Source organism: Ambystoma mexicanum, chromosome 8 (genome assembly GCF_040938575.1).
Source record: "Ambystoma mexicanum isolate Mex_15411 chromosome 8, UKY_AmexF1_1, whole genome shotgun sequence".
In the NCBI taxonomy this organism is placed as follows: Eukaryota; Metazoa; Chordata; class Amphibia; order Caudata; family Ambystomatidae; genus Ambystoma; species Ambystoma mexicanum.
This window is the reverse complement of record NC_090929.1, coordinates 1343991939-1344014061: the sequence shown is the minus strand read 5'-3', so window position 1 is coordinate 1344014061 and position 22123 is coordinate 1343991939. Positions and strand designations below refer to the sequence as shown.

The 22123-nt window shown below is 42.4% G+C and overlaps 1 protein-coding gene across 1 annotated transcript; it reads left to right on the top strand.

Annotated features, from left to right (window-relative positions):
* The first annotated feature begins 6478 nt into the window (after positions 1–6478).
* Positions 6479–20740, top strand: LOC138473399 (histone H3-like). Its single transcript, XM_069612078.1, has 2 exons — positions 6479–6556; positions 20276–20740. The coding sequence occupies exons 1-2, from the start codon at positions 6479–6481 to the stop codon at positions 20738–20740; spliced, it is 543 nt and encodes a 180-aa protein (XP_069468179.1).
* The last annotated feature ends 1383 nt before the right edge of the window (positions 20741–22123 follow it).

The following is a 22123-nucleotide window of genomic DNA, read 5'->3' as shown; positions in this document are numbered from 1 at the left end:
TATATACCTTGTACAAAGGAATATTTCTTCATGTTTTATGAGTTAGAACAGAACACATATTTGCAACCTTAGAAATATTATAGGGGGGCCTTGTTGTGCAGGCACGTAATGGCAGCCTAGCTGTAGAACTCGATCCTTGGCATATCCTGATTGCGAATAAATTCGCTCTGGAGCCACTTGAAGATGGGATCTGCAATGTTACTGGTTAATGAAGGGCCATGGAACATTCATCGCGAATACCTGGTAAATCCGACACCCAACAGCTGAGATATCCTGCCATAAGTGCTGAGCGGGGATATCGTGGAGAACAGGCTGCCTGTGAAGACCACTCAGTGACTACTCGAAACCGCAGGTGGAGCTGAACTCTGAAGGCTGTGTGGGAGAAGGAGCCGACTTAATCCAGTAGCATGCCATGCAGCATTACACCAGAAACCGCCCGAGGTGGTGTGACTCTGTTGCCAGTGCCCACACCGCCACTACCCTGAACGGAAGATGGGCTAAATCGCCTCATCGATAATTTAATTCAGCTGCCACTTCATATCACAGCTGCCTATGGCCTGCATTGTCCTATTGGTCCGTGGCTACGCAGCCTATATCCTGTGGACGAGGTGGCGAGCCGGAACCCCCTTGGGGGCCACTGTAAACAACATCGACTGCCCTATTACGTGCAGCCCTGTGTGCTGTGGAACTTGTTGGCAGAGACGGCCAACACAGAAGCGACATGCGATATTGGCTGCGGAGCGGGCTGGACCCAACGAGGGGTAACGGTTGCCCACACATATGCCTCCTCGAACCACACCATCATGCATGGCAGCAGCGGGAAGCAGGCGGAGAGCTGGCGAACCATGCAGCGAGATCATCGTTAAACATTATCTGACACATTGTGAAGATAACTGCGGGTAAGGAGTGACACCACCCCTCTGCCCACATCTCGAGGTCAGCACATTGCTTTAACCCCGAAACATCCTGGGCTCCATGGGAAGGGACATCTCCCAACCTCTGTGTGGACGATGTATGCTAAGTTTGCAGCCAATGCCGCTCATCTAGGGGACGACATATATCCTGGAAAACGCAGTGTGGCAAGATTTGCACTGGGCGGTGGAGGTGGCCACCGTCAAATTGGACAGCGGAAGGCCCTATGGATTTACTTGGCCCTATCATCATGGCCACATATACTGATGACTGCAGATTCAATACTCTGCCAGTGCCCCAGACAACATGGGAGGGCACATGTCATCCCTCTATTTGGTACAAATCTAATGCAAAACATGTATTGACACTGTGGTGAATATGTTCAGCATAACTACGGCCAGCTGAAACTCAGCCGCTTGGGCGCCAGCTGAAACTCAGCCGCTTGGGCCGGATGTGTTGTTATGCAGTGGCAGATGCTGGGGCTTGAGAGCGACCTACAACTGGGTATCCAGAGCAAGGCGGCTGTGGAACACACATTGTTAAAGCAGGGCAAATATCTGTAGTCTCCCAATCTCGCCAGGACATTGGCTATCAGTGTTTGCATATTGGAGGGCAGCGAACATTCTGGAACAGGTGGCAAGCTGTGGACTCTCCCACGCATTCCCCATCGAGCTCAGTCTCTAACCCCGTGGGCTACTGACTACCAAACACAGGCAGAGATGCCACGAGGAGGGCCCTCTGCTAATAATATCCGGCTTGCCACTTCAAATACAACAGGTGGGGAGCAATACCCCCATCCATCCATGCCCCTCACCTAGTGCACAAACCTGGCCACGTTATACGCCTGTTAAGCCATCAGACAACGAGCCGGTTGGCACCATACTTTCTGACACGTATCCTACGCCACGTTGGCCATGGTCGCTACTCATCCCGATTGAGGTATAAATCCAAGACATTCGGCCCAAGGTGGGTCCTGCCAGGTGGTGGAGGAGGCCATTGACATTTAGTGTGGTGTAGAACTTTGCAACACAACTGAACCCTACAACCCGTGGATAGGACAAAGAGTGTACAGTTATATAGTGATACAAACATCTTCACACCAGGCATAACTCCATAAGACATGGGAGAGCACAATTCATATTTTTAGACAAATTGTAGTGCATGAAGAACGTTTAATGACACAGTATTGTGGGCATTCTGAACCATTTGCACACACTGTAGCACTGCTACCTGGTGTTCCTATATCAGCACGCCACAGGCGATGCATATGACCTGGTAAGATCCGCACTGAGGACATTGGGGCCTAGCATCCCTAATACATACTACGCGGCAACTCGAGTTGGGCAAATAGTCACAACGAACCTGGTGGTGACAGCCTCCTACACTCACCACGTAATGTAATTTGTATGCGCGGACACCAGAACATTGTTGAGTTGTGTCTGGCCTCAAGCCTTACTGCTGACCCCCTCATACCAGATGGACACGGAGAGTCTAGATCCGTGAACACCATTCCCTCGCAGTGCTGTTACTCAGACACAAAAGGGAGACATTATCATTGCTTGTGCTGCACGGAGGAACATTGCCATTGATAGCAATATACACTTTGAGTACACTGAATTCAGCACAATGTGGTGAGCACCTCAGCGGTATAACTGCACAAGAACAGCCCCACTGACATGTAGCAGTCTGCTCTTGAACACTTTCCTATCACTAGAATCTTGACGCCTATACCACACGATCCAAAGGGCAGCCGATACACAACAACCAATCGACAATGACAAAAGGCTCTGGTGCAAGGAAGAAGGGCCCAATGGATTTGTTTACGAGCTCCCAGACCCCGGTAACAACAACGCAGTCAATTGGAGATATCCCAACTACGTCCACTGCTAATCCTAGAGATGATCATCTTCTCACCACTAGGCTAAAATGGATTTCTATCCATAAATGTTAAACTAGACAATATTGTGGCCACCATCGGTTAACTCAGACGAGATTGGATAAAGACGTAAAAAACCGAGGCCAGGATAAGCACAAATAAAGATACCATTGGCCAACACAGCCGCGACATTGCACAACTAAAGGGGGAAGTCGCTAAAATGCGGGGCAAGTGCGAAGACCTAGATCCCAGATCCAGGCGAAACAACATCCCTATAGTTGGAGTCGCTGAATCCCTGGGCAAAGGACCCATAGAGGTGCAAACCAAAGCTCTCTTAAAATCCCTGTTCGGGACGACATCGTTTTCTGACCATGTCCTAGTGGAGAGAGCTCACTGTACCCTGGCCCGACACCTAAACCCGGGGCCCCACCTTGCACCATCATTGTCTGACTGCTCAATTATCGGGATAGTGATCTGATCCTCAAGATGGCCAGCGAGATGGGGACGCTGCAGTATGAGGGAAAGAATATACACATGTATCCCATCTTCGCCTCAGGAGTACAGGTTCAAAGAATATCCTACGAGCAAGTGAAAAGGCAACTCAGACTGAGTCACATCCCATATGCATTAATTTTTCCAGCAAACATGCGGATACAACACGGGGGCAGAACGCACTTCTTTGAGAACCCGGCAGCTGCAATGGACTACATCGAAGCTTCGATTCCACTACCTCCTTGTGATAGTGGAGAGGACCAGAACATGAGCCCACGACCCAATGATGAGAGGAGAGATCCGGCTGACTAAATGTTCAAAACTGTAATATCCTTTAAATATGTTTGGGAACAATGTCAACGGGTGGCATCAATTTATATTGTTAGTTAAGCCAGATCAGTAATGCCCAGCTGTGGCAGTCACGAAGCTGCAGCATACACACCTCCGGAAGGTTCCACATGTTTAGGGGGATACATCATCTTGTTGGGGTTGATGGTGCAGGTGGGGGGATGAGAGAATGTGTGAAATGGTCATTCCCTGGGGCATCTGCGGAGAGGGAGATATCAATGAGGGAAGCTGACCGAGTTGGGGGAGTTAAATGTTTTAAAATCAATGGTCATGTCGCTATGAACAGTACTGGACGGAGAAGTGCACATAAAGAAAACAATGAACATGGTATACACAGATGTCACACAACACACTCATGGGCAAAGGACTGAGAGTAAAACTGTTAATGTGGAATTTAAGGGGCCTCAACAAACCGGGTAAGGCCAGGAAAGTGGTAGCATGCGTGACGAGACACAGATCACATATACTGATACTCCAAGAAACCCATGCACTACAAAAAGTGAATGCTGACTTTATTACCAGTTGGGGCCCACTCCGCTACTACACATGTCAGGGGAGTCCTTACTCTCATACACCTGTCACTAGGCTTCGGATACACAAACAATAAAATAGATCCATTGGGACAATACGTGTTGGTGTGGGGTGAAATTGCTGGCCACTCAGTGTTCCTGGTAAATACTTATGGGCCCAAAATAGACAACCCATAATTCTACCAGGCTATGCTAGATATGCTACTCCCGCTGGAATAGTCATGGGTGCTTTGGGGAGGACTTTAACATGATTCTTGACACAACACTAGACATGTCATCTGATACCCCCCATTGCTCACAAAAGCAGCTCATAATATCCATTAGATATTGCTACAGGTACCTTTGAAAGATGCTTGGAGAACACTCCATCCACTTGACAAACAATACACATACTACTCCACAGTACATGACTCTGAATCGTGCCTCGACTATTGGCTTCTTACCACTTCACTTCTGAACGCATTGTTAAATTGTGATATTCATTTACGCACACTCTCAGATCACCCCCCAGTCTTTTTGGTGCTTGAAATGTGTGATGCCCTCCCCCCACATGCTAAGCACTGGAGGATGCCGTCCGCTATCCTTAAAGATCCCAAAGTGTTGGAATCCCTGCATACAGAGATAGAAAAGTTCTTCGACATCAATGAAGGCTCAGTTAACACTCATGCAACACTCTGGGAGACATTCAAGGTCTGGCTTTGGGGTATCCTCATGGGCAAAACCACTGGCTACTTAAATCTGTTAGGAGTGAATTGAGCCAGGTAGAATCCCGGATATGTAAACAGGAGAAGAATTACAGTAATACACATAGCAGGGATATACTGGCAGGCATCAAGAAACTGCTAAGTGAATTTCACAAATTGGCTCACAGGGAAGTGCAATATATGGTCAGCCCAGCGAGAGCCTGTAGGTATGAGAAGGGAGACAAATCAGGATGATCCCTGGCTAACATGCTAAAGGTGGAAAACTATTGTGATCCAATAGCCAGCATCCAAACAACAAATGGTTGGTGGTAACTCAAGGGGAAGAAATAAACACATCATTCACCCGTTTCTACATGGACTTATATTCCAATCCAGATGACAGGTCAGCAGGGGGGACGTCGGAATATTTGCGCAGCCTAGGGCTCCCAGTGCTCTCTCCTGAGGCTAAAGCCTTGCTGGATCTACCAATTACCCAAGAAGAGATAGTGGATGCCATTAAAGGTCGACAGCAGGGGAAGCCCCTGGATCTGATGGCCTGGGGGCTGAACTGTATAGGTGTGGGAAGAGGTGATGGATCGAGGCACACTCCCAGACTCGATGCGTGAAGCCATAATAACTGTATTATTGAAACTGTGTCGCCCCCCCTCTTGACATGTCCTCATATAGACCCCTTTCCTTTATTAACACAGATGCGAAAATATTCGCCAAAATCCTCCTGACTGGGTTTCTCCCCAACATGCCCATGTTGGTACACCCGGACCAATCTGGATTTATTCCAATGCGATCCACTGACCTCAATCTCTGTATGCTATTTGGGCTCATGGCACAGATATGCCTGAGGGCAAAGCCAGCAGTGGCTGCATTGGATGCCGAAAAGGCATTTGATTCTGTGTCCTGGGAGTATATGTTCTCTGTGCTGGACTGCTTCAGGCTGGGTATATAGTTCATAAGATGTGTCTTGCTCCTCTACACCAACCCAGGGGCGAGAGTCATCATGAATAACACCTTATGCCCTCTATTCCATTTGGGTAGGGGCACCAGAAAGGGCTGTCCCTTTTCTCCCATACTCTTTGACTTATCAATCGAGCCTAAGGCTGCTTTTGTGCAAAGTAACCATGGACATAAGGGCATCAGAATGACTGTCCAAACTCAAATTATTTCACTTTACGTGGACAACATTCTCCTCTATATCCATGACCCTGAAGTGAATCTGGAACCCATCATGAAGGATATACACAAGTTTTCACGGTACTCTGGGTATAAAATCAACAATTCTAAATCAGAATTGTTCCCACTTATACCTTCCACTGAATGCCCATCAAATGTGAGTGGATTCAAGTGGTCTCCTGTCCGGGTCCCTTACCTGGGCATAATCGTATTGAGGGAAAGACAAACACTATATGCGCATAACCATGAAACCTTCCTACTACAGTTAACTATTAAACTCCAAATATGCACCAAACTATCTCTTTATATGGTGGGTAGCAGTCCTAAAAATAGTGGTCCTTCGGAAACTTTACTATTTTTGCAATATTCCCCTTTGGCCAGGCACAGTATTTTTTACAAAGCTTCAATCCTTGGCCACCTCATTTATATGCTGTGGGGGAGGTGCAAGGATGAAATGGGACAAACTGGTGGAACCATACGAGACTGGGGGCATCACGGCACCAGACTTCGAGTATTACTACTTGCCGGTAAAAGCACAGTTTGCTAAGCACATGTATAATCTAGAGGATACTGCCACACATATCCTGATAGAAAGATATGCAGCATCCCCCACTGATATCTGCTCCGTAATGCTCTGTATACGCCACAAAGACTCCTGTAGATTTGACCCCATTAGTGTTACGCTCCATGCTTGGGCCACGATATATAAAAGAATTAATGTAGAGATACCTTACAACCCCGAAGCCCCGCTCTGGTGCTTCCCCGGAATCTTCCCAACATTTGGTGAAACCCTCCAGAGAACGTGGGACCCAGATAAATAGTTGAAGATGCGGGACATGTACCCCTAAAGCTAGTATGTTAGGCTAGACGACTTTGTGAATACTATAGGGGGACAACAGCTGAAATTGCTCCAATATTACTGCATGAGTGCTGCTTTCTGTGCAGGTTGGCTGATGTTCCCAGAAAAGCCTGTCACACACAAGTCCGTACGAGCAATAACATCCAGAGAGGGTGCAGGGGTGGGGGTTTCCAAACTGTATGCCTGAATACAAAACTCATACTCTATCCCTAAACACCATCAAAACAACATGGGAATCAGACCTTGGTACATCGTTAAGTGTAGAACAATGGTGCAGATACTGCCAACTGACAAAAACAGTATCTTTAAAATCCGGCCTGCGCTTGATTCAGTTCAAAATTCTCAACCAACTACATTACACCCCTGTTAGAATGGCCAAGTTTACTGAGAACTGTTCAGGGGAATGCTTGAAATGTTGGGATCCACACACGAATTCTTTTCATATGCAATGGACGTGTCATCTAATTGATGTATTTTGGAATAATCTTGCAGAGATTATTGAGAAAATAACACAAATCCTGGTCTCTTTCGCTCCCGTGAAATATTTGTTATAGACATTGGTAAGGTGGCTGAAATCATATGACTGCTTTTCAAAGTGTCATGTGCTGTCGCTAAGAGATGAATACTATAATGCTCGGAGGCCACATATGCACCTCGAATTAACGATTTCCTGAGTGAATTTTCCTATGTAAACGATGTGACAAACAATTCATATTGACCATGCCTGAAACAAACCAATACAAAGATATATGGGCTCCTTTCAGAAGTTACTTGTGTGAGATGATATCTGATAAGGATTTTTCCCCTGCCTCCTCGCCATGATCTCAATTCCTAAATATACGTAACCTGTTGGTTTTATTTTGCACTGTGAAGAATATTATTGTATTGTGTGAATATCGACATGACCATCAATAAACAAAGTTAAAAAAAAGAAGTTTTATAGTATGCTATCCGAATTGTAAACTACACATTTAAACTTAACTTGGCCACTTAAGTGCTGTATTGGGCGTAGCCTACAATGATTCCTTAAAGGATTCAGGAAGAACAAACACGCCTGAAGATGGATTGTTAGATATGTCCACTCAAAAACGAATAATGTATTAATCAGTGGCCTTTACTATTAATTAGATGTGCAGCATGGGTTTGTGTTGAAGTGACACATACTGCTACTCCAGAATAAAAATGGTATTGCGGGACCCATGCCAGGGATGGTTCATCCTTTTGCCACTGAGTTACATCACTTAATTGTAATTTCTTTCACAACAGGGAGTGATATAACCAAGGGCAATATTATAGAAAGTTAGCCCGACTTAGGCAAAAATCGCTCTTGAGCAAAGGCCTATTATTTTGATGCAGTTTTCCATTAGAGCAAACAGTGCCTCTGTGCTTAAATGCACTGATTAAATGTGTTTTTGTTTTGCTTTGTTTCTGACATTGGTGCAATGTATGCCCTATTGTTAGTACAGTGTACAATTATTGATTTTGTATTTATTGTGTTACAATTTATAAAGCATTTCACAATTTAAAACATACGTTTAAGACAACCTTTGACAAATATTAACACTAGCTCTACTGAAATCATTCTCTCAGGGATGTCATTTAGGGGTCGCCAGAGGTCGCAACTGCGACCTCTGAGGTCTCCCTTACGACCTCTGTGGTCACTCTTGCGACCACTAGAAAAAAAAAGAAAAAAAAGTTGTTTTGTTTTTTTGTTTTTTGTAATTTATTTATTTATATTTATATAGCGCGCAGACAGCCCAGGGCATTGTGGCACTGTTGCTTGCAGGAACTTAGTTACAGGGGGTACAGGATTGATAGCAGTCATTGGCACATTATGATTGCTACAAACAGATTAGTCATTACAGGTCATGCATCTTTGGTTATTACATTACAGACGGTTTATTGGCAAACATGGTGCTGTGAGAGACCTTATTTGAAGAGGGTGGTTTTCATAGCTTTCCGGAAGGCAATGAGGGAGGGCTCACCTCGGATTGTGGGAGGTAGGGTATTCCAGTGTGATGGTTCGAGATAAGGGAAGCTGGATCCTCCAGCTCTGGCTCTTTTTACTAGTGGCACACAGAGCATGTTGGTATATGGTGACCTGGTGACCTGGTTGGCCTTGTGGAGAAGACGGGGTGGATTCTTTGTGAGAGGTAGACCGGGGCGGTGAGGTGGATGCACTTGTGGGTCAGTGTCAGAGCTTTGAAGATGATTCTTTCCCTTATTGGTAGCCTAGTGTGCTAGGTTTCTGGCCTCAGAGATGTGTTCTCTTTTCGTGATACCTTGGGCAGCGCGCAGGGCATTGTTCTGTATGATTTGTAGTCTTTCCAGGTTTTTGTTGGAAGTTCCTAGGAAGAGTACATTGCAGTAATCTAGCCTGGAGCCGGTGATTGCTCTGGCTATGTTTGTGCAATTCTCTTTGGAGAGGAAGGGTCTGACTCCGTTGATCGATTTGGCGTGGTACGCAGCTGAGGAGGCTATTGCGTTGACTTGTCTGTCCATGGAGATGTTGGAATCCAAATAGACACCAAGAGTTTTGACCGAGTCGGAGACAGGTATTTTAATGGAGTCAATGGTGAAATGACTGAATTGGGAGTCTAGATTTTTTAGCGTGTCGGGGGAGCCTACCAGTAGGAGTTTGGTTGAGTTGAGGCATAGTCCATTGTCTGTCATCCAGGCTTGGATGGTGTTGTAGAGGTTGTTGAGGGTCAGTGAGTCAGTGTCAAAGTTGCCAGTGAGGGTGAGGAGGATCTGGGTATTGTCAGCGTAGTTGGTGTAGGAGATTCCCATGGCGTCGAGGATGAGGAAGAGGGGTCGTGTGAAGATGTTTTAGAGAGTGGGGGAGAGACAGGAGCCTTGGGGCACACCACAGAGGATGATGGTGGGTGAGGCAGAGGCTAAGTCAGAGAATACTTGCATGGTTCTGTCTTGTAGGAAGGACGTGATCCATGCTGTGGCCTCAGGGGAGAATTTAGCGGTGGCAGAGAGGTGGTGGCATAGGACGTCATGGTCTACAAAGTCGAAGGCCGCTGCTAGGTCGAGAAGTAGGAGAAGTGCTGGTTTGCCCATGTCTCTGGCGTCGTCCATCTGGTTTTTGCAAGCTCATGGGCTGTGGCCAGCACCATGTGGCTCTTTAGTTCTGGAGTGGCTGGCTTTCTTGTTAAAGCCCCTTAAAAAAAGAAGAAAAATAAGGAAAGGAGTGACAAAAGTCTAATACTTTCAGCACTGACCCTAAATAAGAAAGATTAGGAATAACAAATAATGTGTCTTTCTAGAATTCTATACAATAATTGCTAGACTCATTAAAGGTTTATTTCAGGCACGCTCCAGGGGGTGAGTCACTGATTTAGTCTGTTCTTAAATGCTTCAACTCAGCCTTTCATCCTTCTGAGGTCGATAAATGAGTACCAACACAGGTTGGGTAATATTGGGTGTATATTTTTTCTATATAAAGCGCTTAAGCGTAAGTGCTATATAATAACACATCATTATCATTTGGTCATGGATGTCTGCTTGTATTCACAGTAATTTGGTAATATGCGCTTATGCACACTGATCTTAACGATACATTATGGTGATCCATTCTTGTATGAAATGTACATCACATTATAGTGATATCATAACCATATTTTTTGTGGTGTACAATGCTATGTGATAGCACTTCCGGTTTTGTCAATATCACTTTGGGGTTAAATGACATCACTTCCTGTGATGTCACCAGGGGTCAAGGGTTGTGTGATGTAATTTCTGCTACCCCTGGCATTTTGGTGAAATGACGTCCCTGAATTCTGTAAGGATATTTGGCGTGTTACAGCACAGAGTACAGCACTACTGCACAGGTAGCAATTTTTTTTTTGATGCAGCACCACCACATGGGTGTGGTGCATTGCTATATGTGTTGCCAGATTAACATGGACATATAAGTAAAGACAGGCTATTCAGTCAAAAAACAATTTTTAAATATAAGATGCAAATCTATTTTTACAGTTAAAAGCACACGTGCACATTCAAAAATGCACACTATTTTTCGCCTGAAATGCCTATGGTGCAAGAGACACATTTGAAAATGAATAACTAACCTTATTAATAACTAACCTGACTAATAAAACTGCATTTAACATAACCCACTAATAAAAATGTGTCTCCACTGCAGAATTAGGCCTACTCTGAAAGTGAACTTTTAAACGCACATTCATTTTTTTTTCTTTTTCTCTGCTGCTCTGTCCACATAACTACAAGAAGCAAAGGGCTCGAAGGAACAGGAAATCAGTTGGTTACAAATGGTTACTGTAGAAATGAGCACTTGTGTAGTGAGGGAGGAGATGGCATGATTGATTCTGATTGGAGCAGCGTCATAGCAAGTATCATGCTAGAGGCAGTGATTAGAGTTTTGCTGGGGAAGGTTGAGGAGAGGGGGAGGACAATCAAGATTTGGCAGAGCTGGGAGAAGGACCTGTTTCCTGGCTGAAGCATTCCTGCTGCAAAAGCTGAGAATTCCAGGCAATAACCCCGGTTTGAGAACGAAAGACGCTTGTTTTCACTGGGGTTAATCTTCAAGGGAGCCAAATCCAGAAAGAGAACAGCCGGAGAAAACTCATGCTGAACAGATAAGGTAATTACAGAAGTGTGGGGGCTGAGTGTGTACGAGAATATTTAGTCAGTGTAGGAAAGGAGATTCCTGTGCTTTACTCACGTGTTTAATGTTGCAAATTGAGTTCTTGTCTCCGCAACTCTCTTTTCAGTGTATCACAGATAATGCTGTTACTGTGCTATTTTATTTATTTCTGTAAAGAGTGAGATCGTGTTTAAATGCAACTTTTATAATACACAAAAATATTTGAAAGCAGACGGGTGGTGTGTTTTATATTTACCAATACAGTGCTGATGATGTGGGGAGATGTTTAGACAGTGCAATTGTCATTTTCAAGGTATCTAAACATCAAATTTGGCTGCAGCCGTGTGCACAATGTAATTCAGTATGAGCAATTATAACTAACTGTGTGTGTTGTAGTTTGTCGGAGGTCTATGAGTCAGCAAAAAGGGAGGCCCGGGACATAGTTCACTACCGTATATAAGATAGTGAAAATACCACATGATAGCTCGCTGCCGTAGATAAGACAGAGAGAAATTGCCCATGGTGGCACACTAAAAATGAAAATGTGGTGTTCCTGAAATGCAAGCCTGAGGTCTCTCTAGTGATTACACGAAAAATCTAAACAAAAATAAGGGGTTCTGGATATTGGGGCCACAAATAAAACAAGGGAATTATGCTCACCAAAATACCACCAACCATGCATACCAACCACGCATACCAAATACGCATGTCTGTGTGCTGAAATAATGCATGTCCACTTTATTATTGTTGTACATGGCCCAATCTGAATACAAGGAGTGATTGTTGCTAAGTTATTTTTCGGCGGTAAGAAAATACCGTCAGGCCCCAAATCTCCACAAAATACCCTACAATTCTCTATCACTTATTTACTGTGGCTACTCTATATAATAACATTAAAACAAATCCATTACCCTAAGGTCGCTAATTTCATTTATAAGAATTGCTAAAAATGTCTTAGCTAAAAACATCATCTAAATCATTTCATTCAAAGTACGCTAAAAATCAGATGTCCATATTGAGAATGGCTCTACGTACATCATCCACACCAGTAATATTTCTGTAACTACTCTATATATTAGCAGCTTTAAAACTTCATTTCCGAGTTCACAGTGATAGTTTCATTAATAAAATTGCGTACAAAATATACATATCTAAAAACATCATCTCAATAATTTCATTCAAAAACATACATTTCTAAAAACATAATTGAAGTGAAGATCTACCAGGTGTTAATGTAAGTTTCTGGTATTTATTTTTATAAAATGAAGGCCCGCCTGTCAATGATGAATCCTCAACAGGGAGAATGATGGCCACATATATAAAGTTATGTGGAACATTATGGAGATCACATCACATGTTTATTATGGTTTGGCAAACGGATGACAACAACAACAAATACAATTTTAAACAAAGCACAAGAACATATCATGCTTATGCAACAGGAACCACAGCATGTTTGTGTATTGCAGTTATGAAGAATGTGTTTCTCCTTATATGGTATTGGTATCCATAACATGTTACAACTACAGTTTGGTATCTCTCTCTATGAAAGATGCATTTTTATACAACCGATGATATGATATGATATTAATATGATATTGTATTCATAGTGCGCCTATACACAAGTGTTTCATGTTAGTTAACACCTTATAAGGATGTTAATGCATAAACATTTACGACTAATATTCAATGAAAAACTTTGTTAAAGGGATGTTATGGTTACAAGTAAAACGGAAAGACCTCAGAAATTCGACAATTATGGTAAGCTAAGCAACCATAACTCGCGCCACCACAGTGCACTGCTAAGACTAACACCCAGGACATCAAATATGACATCACACTTGTCATTGATGACATCACTGATGATATCACATATCTGGCCCAATTGTTTTTGTTCACTGACATAACTAGGCCAGGTGGTTTCCTTCACTGACAGTCAGAATATTAAAATTCAAAGTTGCTGCATATCTAGACGTTAACATTGTCATATGTTCTTAAAGTACTTTCCTTAGGGTTTGGTCTCAGCTCATGGTGCACGTACATGGTGGCGCAATAGGTATGCATCAAACACATGATTCATTTGTATACATGAAGATGAACTTTAATGCTAAATAAAGGAGGGTCTGGGAGTCTCTCTACCAGCACAAACACAGCCCAATGACCTGTAACGTCTCTTTAACAAAGTTTTTTCATTGAATTTCATAGGTTTTTATTGGTGCAACTTAACCATAACGTCTGTTTAACAAAGCTTTTTTCAGAGAATTGCATGGGTTGCATGATAATATACCTACCCAATATAGAACATTTGTGTCCAATGCACAAAATTCCACCTTCTAACATCATTTTTAACACTTCTATAACGTTTCCACTGTTTTTGCTTCCGTCAATGTCTGCGAATATCTAACGCCAATGCAGACCTTACAGACAGTGCCACATGACCATGCGCTAGCATGCGAAATGATGACATGTCCAAGAATGCTTTTGCACTTCGCATTCGGGTCCTTGCTTCGAAGACAGTTCGGAATTGGTTTTTCTACTAATCTAGGAACTTTGAAGCTCAAAATGTACCTAGGAGGGGCGTGGAGGATGATCCAGGATCTCCGCCCACTCAATGATGTCATTCAAAAAGAGTTCCCATTAGTGCCTAACCCAGCATCAATATTGTGCAGCGTGGCAAAAGAATCAACATGTTTCACTGTAATTGACTTGAAGAATGTTTTCTACTCCATACCACTCGACCCAGGATCCCAATACCTGACAGCGTTCACATTAGGGAACAACAGGTATGAACATCGCAGACTCCCACAAGGGTATTGTGAAAACCCCAACATTTTCAACAGGGTGTTATGGGAAGACATTGGAAACGTAGATGTAGAGAGCACCATCATTCAATATGTAGACGATTTACTCGTCTGTAGCCATACAGAAGAAAAGTGCAGAGAAGACTTGATAGCACTACTAAATGTGCTAGCTACCAAGGGGTACAAGGTGGACAAAGGAAAATTGCAATACTGTCTCGCTGAGGTTGTATACCTCGGACAGCTAATATCAAAATATGGGAAGCGAATACTCCCAGACAGAGCCGCTGCTATACGCAAAATAATAATCCCAAAAACTGTGAAAGACATGCAAAAGTTTCTTGGCATTTGTAACTATTGCCGAGCATGGATCCTTGATTACGCGGCATACACACGCCCCTTACTACAAGCGTTAAAAGAGGCACAGAAAAATAGAGCAGCAATAAAATGGACGCAGGAAATGATAACACAGTATTTGAAATTAAAAGACCTCATTGCTGACGCCCCAGTCCTCGCAAACCCAGATTATGAGAGGGAATTTTTCTTGTTTTCACACTGCAATGGGACACTGATGACAGCAGTACTGACACAGAAAAGATCACTAGGTCACAAATCATTGGCTTATTACAGTGGGACACTAGATCCAGTAATGCAAGGCCATTTCGCGTGTGAACAGGCTCTCGCAGCTGTGGCCTTCGCGATTGAAAAGAGCGCCACCATTGTCATGGGATGTTCAGTAAGGCTATATGCGGAGCATTCCCAGTTCGCCACCCTTGAGAGATCAAAATCAACACTAACGACACAAAGAGCAACAGCATATGAAGTAATAATTTCAATAATTATGGATATAACGAATATGATGGAGATTATTATTGGACAAATGAGTTAGTTATCACTAGTATTAATGATCAGACAACCATAAACCCTACCTCACACAACATTGCTGCTACTGATGACGATACACATGCCATATTGAATAGTAATGATACAACCTGGGCTGGAATGTTTCCAGTATGTTTCCACATAATAATTTAATGACAGCATTCTCCAATATATACTTCATCTTTCAATATACTTTTTTTCTTAAATTCTCTGCCTTTTAAATACTTTCATGTACTCAGGGAATGTAACTGCAGAATACCTTCCTGGAGTTGTCAACCAAATGGCAAACTGCAATTATGAAGTACCTCAGGAACTCCACCAACTGGTGGCTAAATCGTACAATGTCCCTCAAGATGTTGCAGCTCTTGGGGCTGTGCAAAATAGTCACTTTGGCATCCAATCTGAACTACTAGTTAAATTGGTTGTTCAGCGGGAAACAAGACAACACTAGGGGCACAGGATGTAGAGTGGATTCCCTTATTTCGGACACCTTGAAATGTAATTAGTTGTACACAAATTATCTCAAAAATGTCATAAAAAGACTTCTTTTAAAATGTGTGTGCATCCTTATTTTGGTCACATACACACATACGAAGTTAAAGATAATTTTCTGAAATGTATACTGCAAAATAGTTTTTTATATTTGACAAAATATCTTCTCTTTTGATAGTTTATTGTGGACAAAGTCCAGAGTGTAAACACACAATACATTTCCAGACTTTTCTAGAAAGTAGAACCATTGAATTGGAGATACTTCTGAGAACCAACCAACTAGCAGTTAAACTGTGCAGATTTGTAAACAAAGGTGCAGCTGAAGCGACTGTGCGATACAGTGATCCTTGCATACACCCCAGCATGCTATTTGTAGTCTTTACATTGAAACATACTCGAAGGCAAAAGCCACACACATGTTTATTGAATGTGGAGGTCCCGATATAGACTATGGGGCTCATTACGGGGGTGCAGGTAAATCCTGCCGGTATTTGGTGGGTTACCGGCAACCTTGTAACACCCTTACTTCCACCTGATATCCCGGTGCCACCGGGATATCACAAGCAGCGGCGGTAAAGGTTAATCCCCATTTCCATGGAGTACCGTAGCACTCTATGGAAATGGGGTCAATTAAGCACCAGCACCATTGCTAGTGGTGCCGGTGCTTCAGTGAGAGGCATGCTGGTAGAGGCCTAAAAACCCAGCTGGTCAGGCCTACAAGGGATTCATGGCCCCTACCGGCATTCTTGTAGTATAGCGGTCCAGAAAAGGTTCTGGTACGTTTCTACCCTCACCCTTATTTCTGGAATGCCTTACTTAGAATTAGGGCCTGTATGTTAAATCTTTAAAATAAACAAATATTTCATTAAAAAATTATACTAATTGTTTCTTAATTATCATTACAATACTTCTTGTAAAGTCCATGTGTGTTTGTATTTTGGCCACCTACGCTCACACGAAGCAAATGACAACACACTACAATCTTTCCTTAGAATTTCAGTTTTTTGTCTAAACTCATTTCTTTTTGAATACTTTACTTTTCATTTTTGCTCTGTTTGCTACTGTTTACTTGTTTCCTATGTAGACAGTTAGATGTATCTACTCTCCGTAGCACTCAAAACAATGTGCATGAAACCACTTACATAACCTACTACTTATGGTAAAATATGCATAGTGTTTTACATAATGAAAAGAAGTAGAATATTGCAGAATGTGCTTTTTTATGATATGTGGGATGTTGACTATGTATTATACAAATGTGTTTTGTAGTGATGTTATGTTACAACCTAGTACATATCTATTCTTTAGTTTTTAGAAATGACTTTTTACCTGTTTGACATATTTAAATGTCCATATTATATGCTTATATTCACAATGAATATACGACATACTTTAATACTTAGGTTCTACCAACATTACGTAAACATTCTTTAAACCCTTTGGCAATCACGCTGTGTGTGTTACTAAAGAGTCATTGCACACAAGCAAATCTAATTCTGTATGCACCCATGTTGTGAAATGTCCACAGTGAATGGATGCTCCCTCATGAAAATTGAGTGCACACGTTTTAAATACATGTTTACAAATGGAAACCTGACTATTTACAAAGTTTAACAGATCAGTGTTAATTTTCCTAGCATCCATACTAGGGAGGGCATTACGACCTTGGAGGTAGCCATGCCGCTAATTGCAGCATGGCTACCCCCATTCTGGGTCCCGGGTCTGGGTTCCTGGAATGGGGAAATACCGGGCCATTCCGACCTTGGAGGGCCCGGTATTTCCCCATTCAAGGAACGAATCCCCAATCCTATTCGAGCCTCCATAGGGCTCAATGGGAATGGGGAGCATGCTAACAACAGGCCCATTAATAACGGGCCCGTTGTTAGCATGCTGGACCGCTCGCGGGTCCCGCAAGCAGAACTCGTAATGGGGCGGTAGGGGGATAACGGGGCCGGCAGGTCTACCGGCCCTGTTAACCCCCTACCGCCAGGGTTGTAATGACCCCCTATATCTTTGAAACATTATTAAAAGTTACTTTTTACAAACTAGTTTTTGCAGTGTTGATTTTAAAATACAACCACAGTAACTGCATCTAATTTCATGGCATTATTACTAGATCAGAAAAATTCACACTTTTCTCATCTGGGACAGGAACATATAAACACTTTCTTTAAGATCTTGAGTAATTTCCTTTTTATGGCATTGTTGACACTCATGGTTCCACTCATAAGACATTCCTACATAGCTATTTGCACTGTTTCCTACTCAAACACCTCATAAATAGTCATACCAAATGTTTCCGCCGGAGTAGGAGGAGCAGGGAAAGTAGACGCAAAGGCATCCACTAACACATGCTTCATAGGCCAATTGACCGATAAGGTAGGTGGCAGTGCTGGTGGGCTTTGCCTGAGGGATAGAGAGTTTCAGATGAGAGGAGAGTATAAACTGGTCAGTCCAAGGTACGCATTCCTTGGTGACTTTCCAGGCACATGGTGTCGAACATATGACATAAGTCTATTTGCTCAACCAACTGGTGTAATAGGCCTAGGAATTCCAAATCCAAATCTGCACTGTACTGTATTGTAGTAGTTATCTTTACTTAATTATTTTCTCTGATAGTACTTTCTGCATGAGTGCCTCTGAATCTTTTCAAACTTGTTCCATAGATCAGCATTGACATGTTGAGCAGGGATGGAACAAGTAACATATTTTTGTATAAGCTCCATCATTCAGCTGTCACTTTCCTTATCAAACTAAAGAGCATGTTTAATATACAACAACATATATACATGTGAAGTCCCACATGTCTGGTACTCTTTCCACCCAAATAAATGTTCCACAGTACTTAGTGAACCATTTTCTTTATTACATATAAAATGTAACATGGCTGAAAATCGGAGAGAAAAACTGCGATACACTTACGGCACACAATTCTGCAGGTGTCATGTGTACTATACCTTCTTAGTTTGGATTTCCTTCACATATCTTCTCTGCAAGATTATCCCCACCATACTCAGCACAACCTAAAGTCACAAACCAAGTTGGAGGGCCCAGGTTTCTGATCATGCAGCTAACCTTTGAATGTCTTCTATACCAGTATTCCTTAGTTCCTCTCATTGTGGCAAGGATATGGGTAATGTTTCATTCTAAATTGTGATTTTATGTTTGTTGCAGCATCTCACATGCAGAATCATTTTGAAATCTATTTCTTGTCTGAAGTGTATGATCAACAGAAGAGCATTGTGTTGAACATTCACTTTCATAGTGACCATAGCACCGGTCAGATAGCACAGCGAGTAGATCACTCACTTTGACATCTATGCAGAGCCTGCTGATGCAGGTTCAAATCCTGGCAGGACCAAACTCAGCCTTTCATCCTTCTGAGGTCACCACACACCGTAGGTAATAATAAGCAGAGCTTAGATGCCTGAGGGTTTGTGGTGCTATATAAATGAAAATTATTATTATTATAGAGTAAATGAAACATGTACTCAATGTTGGTTGGAATCTGGAATCTTCAGAATGCATTAGAGTACAAGGATATTCTGAAGAAGACATTTGAACCTTTTGATCATCCAATCTACTTCCTTTTCCAGTGAGAAAAAACATGCAGAAACAACAAGCTTCTAAGTTTAGTTTTCTCCCAAACACTGATTGGTGTAGCTTTTGTTGTTTCCATCTGGTATCATTCTAGACTGTCATTCATTACTTCACATGAGTGTAGAGGATGGATAATGTAGTGTTCATATAAATTAATCCCATTTGCAACAGTTAGACTTTGGAACTGACTTTCACTGCCTTTTCTTGTTGATTGAACATCAAATATAGACAAGTCTGGAACTGTCATACTGTCCTTGTAGAAATCATTGTGCTTCAGTAGAAACTGTAAAGCTTCTTTCACCTTTCTGCTATCTATGAACTGTTGCAAAACTTGTCTTTTGGTGGTACACCATTAATTAAAACAAACAAAGAATCATCAATCTCACATTTCATTTCTAGATTGTTGACATGTTCTTGGACATTGAGAGGCAAACACACAACATTGTCTCACATATTTCACAAATGACTTCTTAGGCAATGTTGACATCTTTGCTTGTAGTCTAACAATAACCTGGAAAGAATGAAAAGTTTGCATTGCAATAACTTCAAACATGTTGCGTTTTTTAAACACACCATAAATTGTAGGCACTACCATGTCATTCAAGACACTTCTAAGAGGGATGCATTTTCTTTGATAAAACCTCACGCAGTGTCTACAAAGATATAGTGCCTCACTTGTATCAAATTGCTGTTCCAAAACCAAATACAGAAAATGCACCTTCTAAACATGTTGTATACAGCCTTTCACTTTCACCTCAATATACACTAGTTGTACATGTAAGTTATAGAAAGTGCGTCAACAGGAAACACGCACACACAATGTCAGGTCTTTCATTCGAAGACAACTCAAACATTGCCAAGAGCGTTAAATGAAAGGCTGAGCACAACCTTTGGCAATCTCCCTTTCCTTTATGGTTTGTTTGGCCATTCAATCAATAGCCACACCTTCTGACACAGACCAATCACAGTGCACCACAGGCTTTTTTAAACCTGTGCCTAGGCAAATGGAGTCTGTTGTATTGCTTGGAGAGAAAGCAGAACTTGCAGTGCTGCCATAGCCCACACTAAGCATACCACCCGCACGTCCACGGGAGGCAAGGTGCCAAGCAAGCAGCTGGCCACCAAGGCTGCCTGTAAGAGCGCCCCCACCACTGGCGGCATGAAGAAACCTCACTGCTACTGCCCCGGCACTGTGGCTCTGAGGGAGATCTGCCGCTACCAGAAATCCACCAAGCTGCTTGCCCGAAAAGTGCCCTTCCAGCGCCTGGTGCACAAAATCGCCCAGGACTTCAAGACAGACCTGTGCTTCCAGAGCTTGGCCGTCATTGCCCTGCAGGAGACCAGCGAGGCATACCTGGTCGGGCTCTTTGAGGACACAAACCTCTGCACAATCCACACCAAGAGGGTCACCATCATGCCCAAGGACATCCAGCTGGCCGGCCGCATCCGGGGCGAGGGGGCTTGAGTCAAAGCAGCACTGCAACAGCAGAAAACACCACAAAGACTCTTTTAAGAGCCACCACATGCTCCAATATGCTGCTGCTCTTCGCTTGGCTACACTCGGGAGAGACAGAGACGTTTGGGTTTCCTCTCCCTGGACACAAGACCAGACACGCAAAATGCCCACATGTTTTCTGTTCACAGGAGCTGGTTTTTGCCTCAAATATGTACTGTTCAAACATCCCATCCTTTGAAAGCATAGGATCATTTCCACTTCCTACAAGTGTGTGATCTACATATACATAATCTTTTAAATGGGTCATTTTCACCATCTGAAGTGTAGAAAGTAAACTTTCCACTATAGTTCCAGTAGTCAGTGTTTCATTTAACAGTGCAAGTGACATATATGGTGTTTTGCACTGATATAGTTTAACAAGAAGATATTGCATTTTGGTATGATGTATAGCCAGCATCCATGTATGATGAAACTGACCCTTATATCTGCGTTTGTCAGGACAAGTTAGAGAATGACTCAGAATACTGTTTTTTCCAGGAACTTCAAAGTCATTTATTCACCACAACATCCTCATTTGTCTTTGTACATTATCATTTTTGTGCAACATTTGCAGGAATCTCTTCACAAGAAAACATGTCAATATTACACAAAGAGTCACATGTCTGTACCCAACTTTGTTTTCTTACTTTTATTGCACACTATCCTAATGTTTGTACTTCACTACTTATTGACATTCTGATTTCTTTTTTCCAGAAATCACATTATATTTCAGTTCATAGCCACATCCACTCTCATCAATAGCAAAAGCCATATTCCTTTGTTGAATGTAACTCTCTTCAGTAAAAAATCTTTCTGTATGAGAAGTGTATTTCCACTCTCCCCCAAACACATAACAAAAGTTGTCTTGAGTAACAATAGATACTGTTCGGCCTTTTGAGTAGAATGTCTTTGTGGCTTTAAGACATTTCTTTAGTTTATTCAACACTAAGATGACTAGTTCTCTTTTCAAATGGAAAGCTTTTCTGGAGATTCCTTCTACTTTTTTCTTTTGCAAAAAACGCTTCTCCACATGCCTGGATTCTAATTTAATACTACTCAAAAGAGTTGTGAAAACGTGGACTGGAAGTTTTTTAATGAATATTCTTATACCTCTTTATAACAATTAAAGAAGCTCCTTTTTCTTATTTCCCCAAAAAAAAAAAATTCTAATATTTAGCAGTGTTTTTGGTACAATGTTCCTATTATCATTGTGACTTGAATTGTGCTTTGTTCCATACACTTCATTATTTGACATGTCTTCTGTCTCAATTTGGAGTTTTTCAAACACTTGATCTGTGATAGGCATTTGTACATTGCCATCAGAGCATATTTGCACAAAACATTAAAGATCAG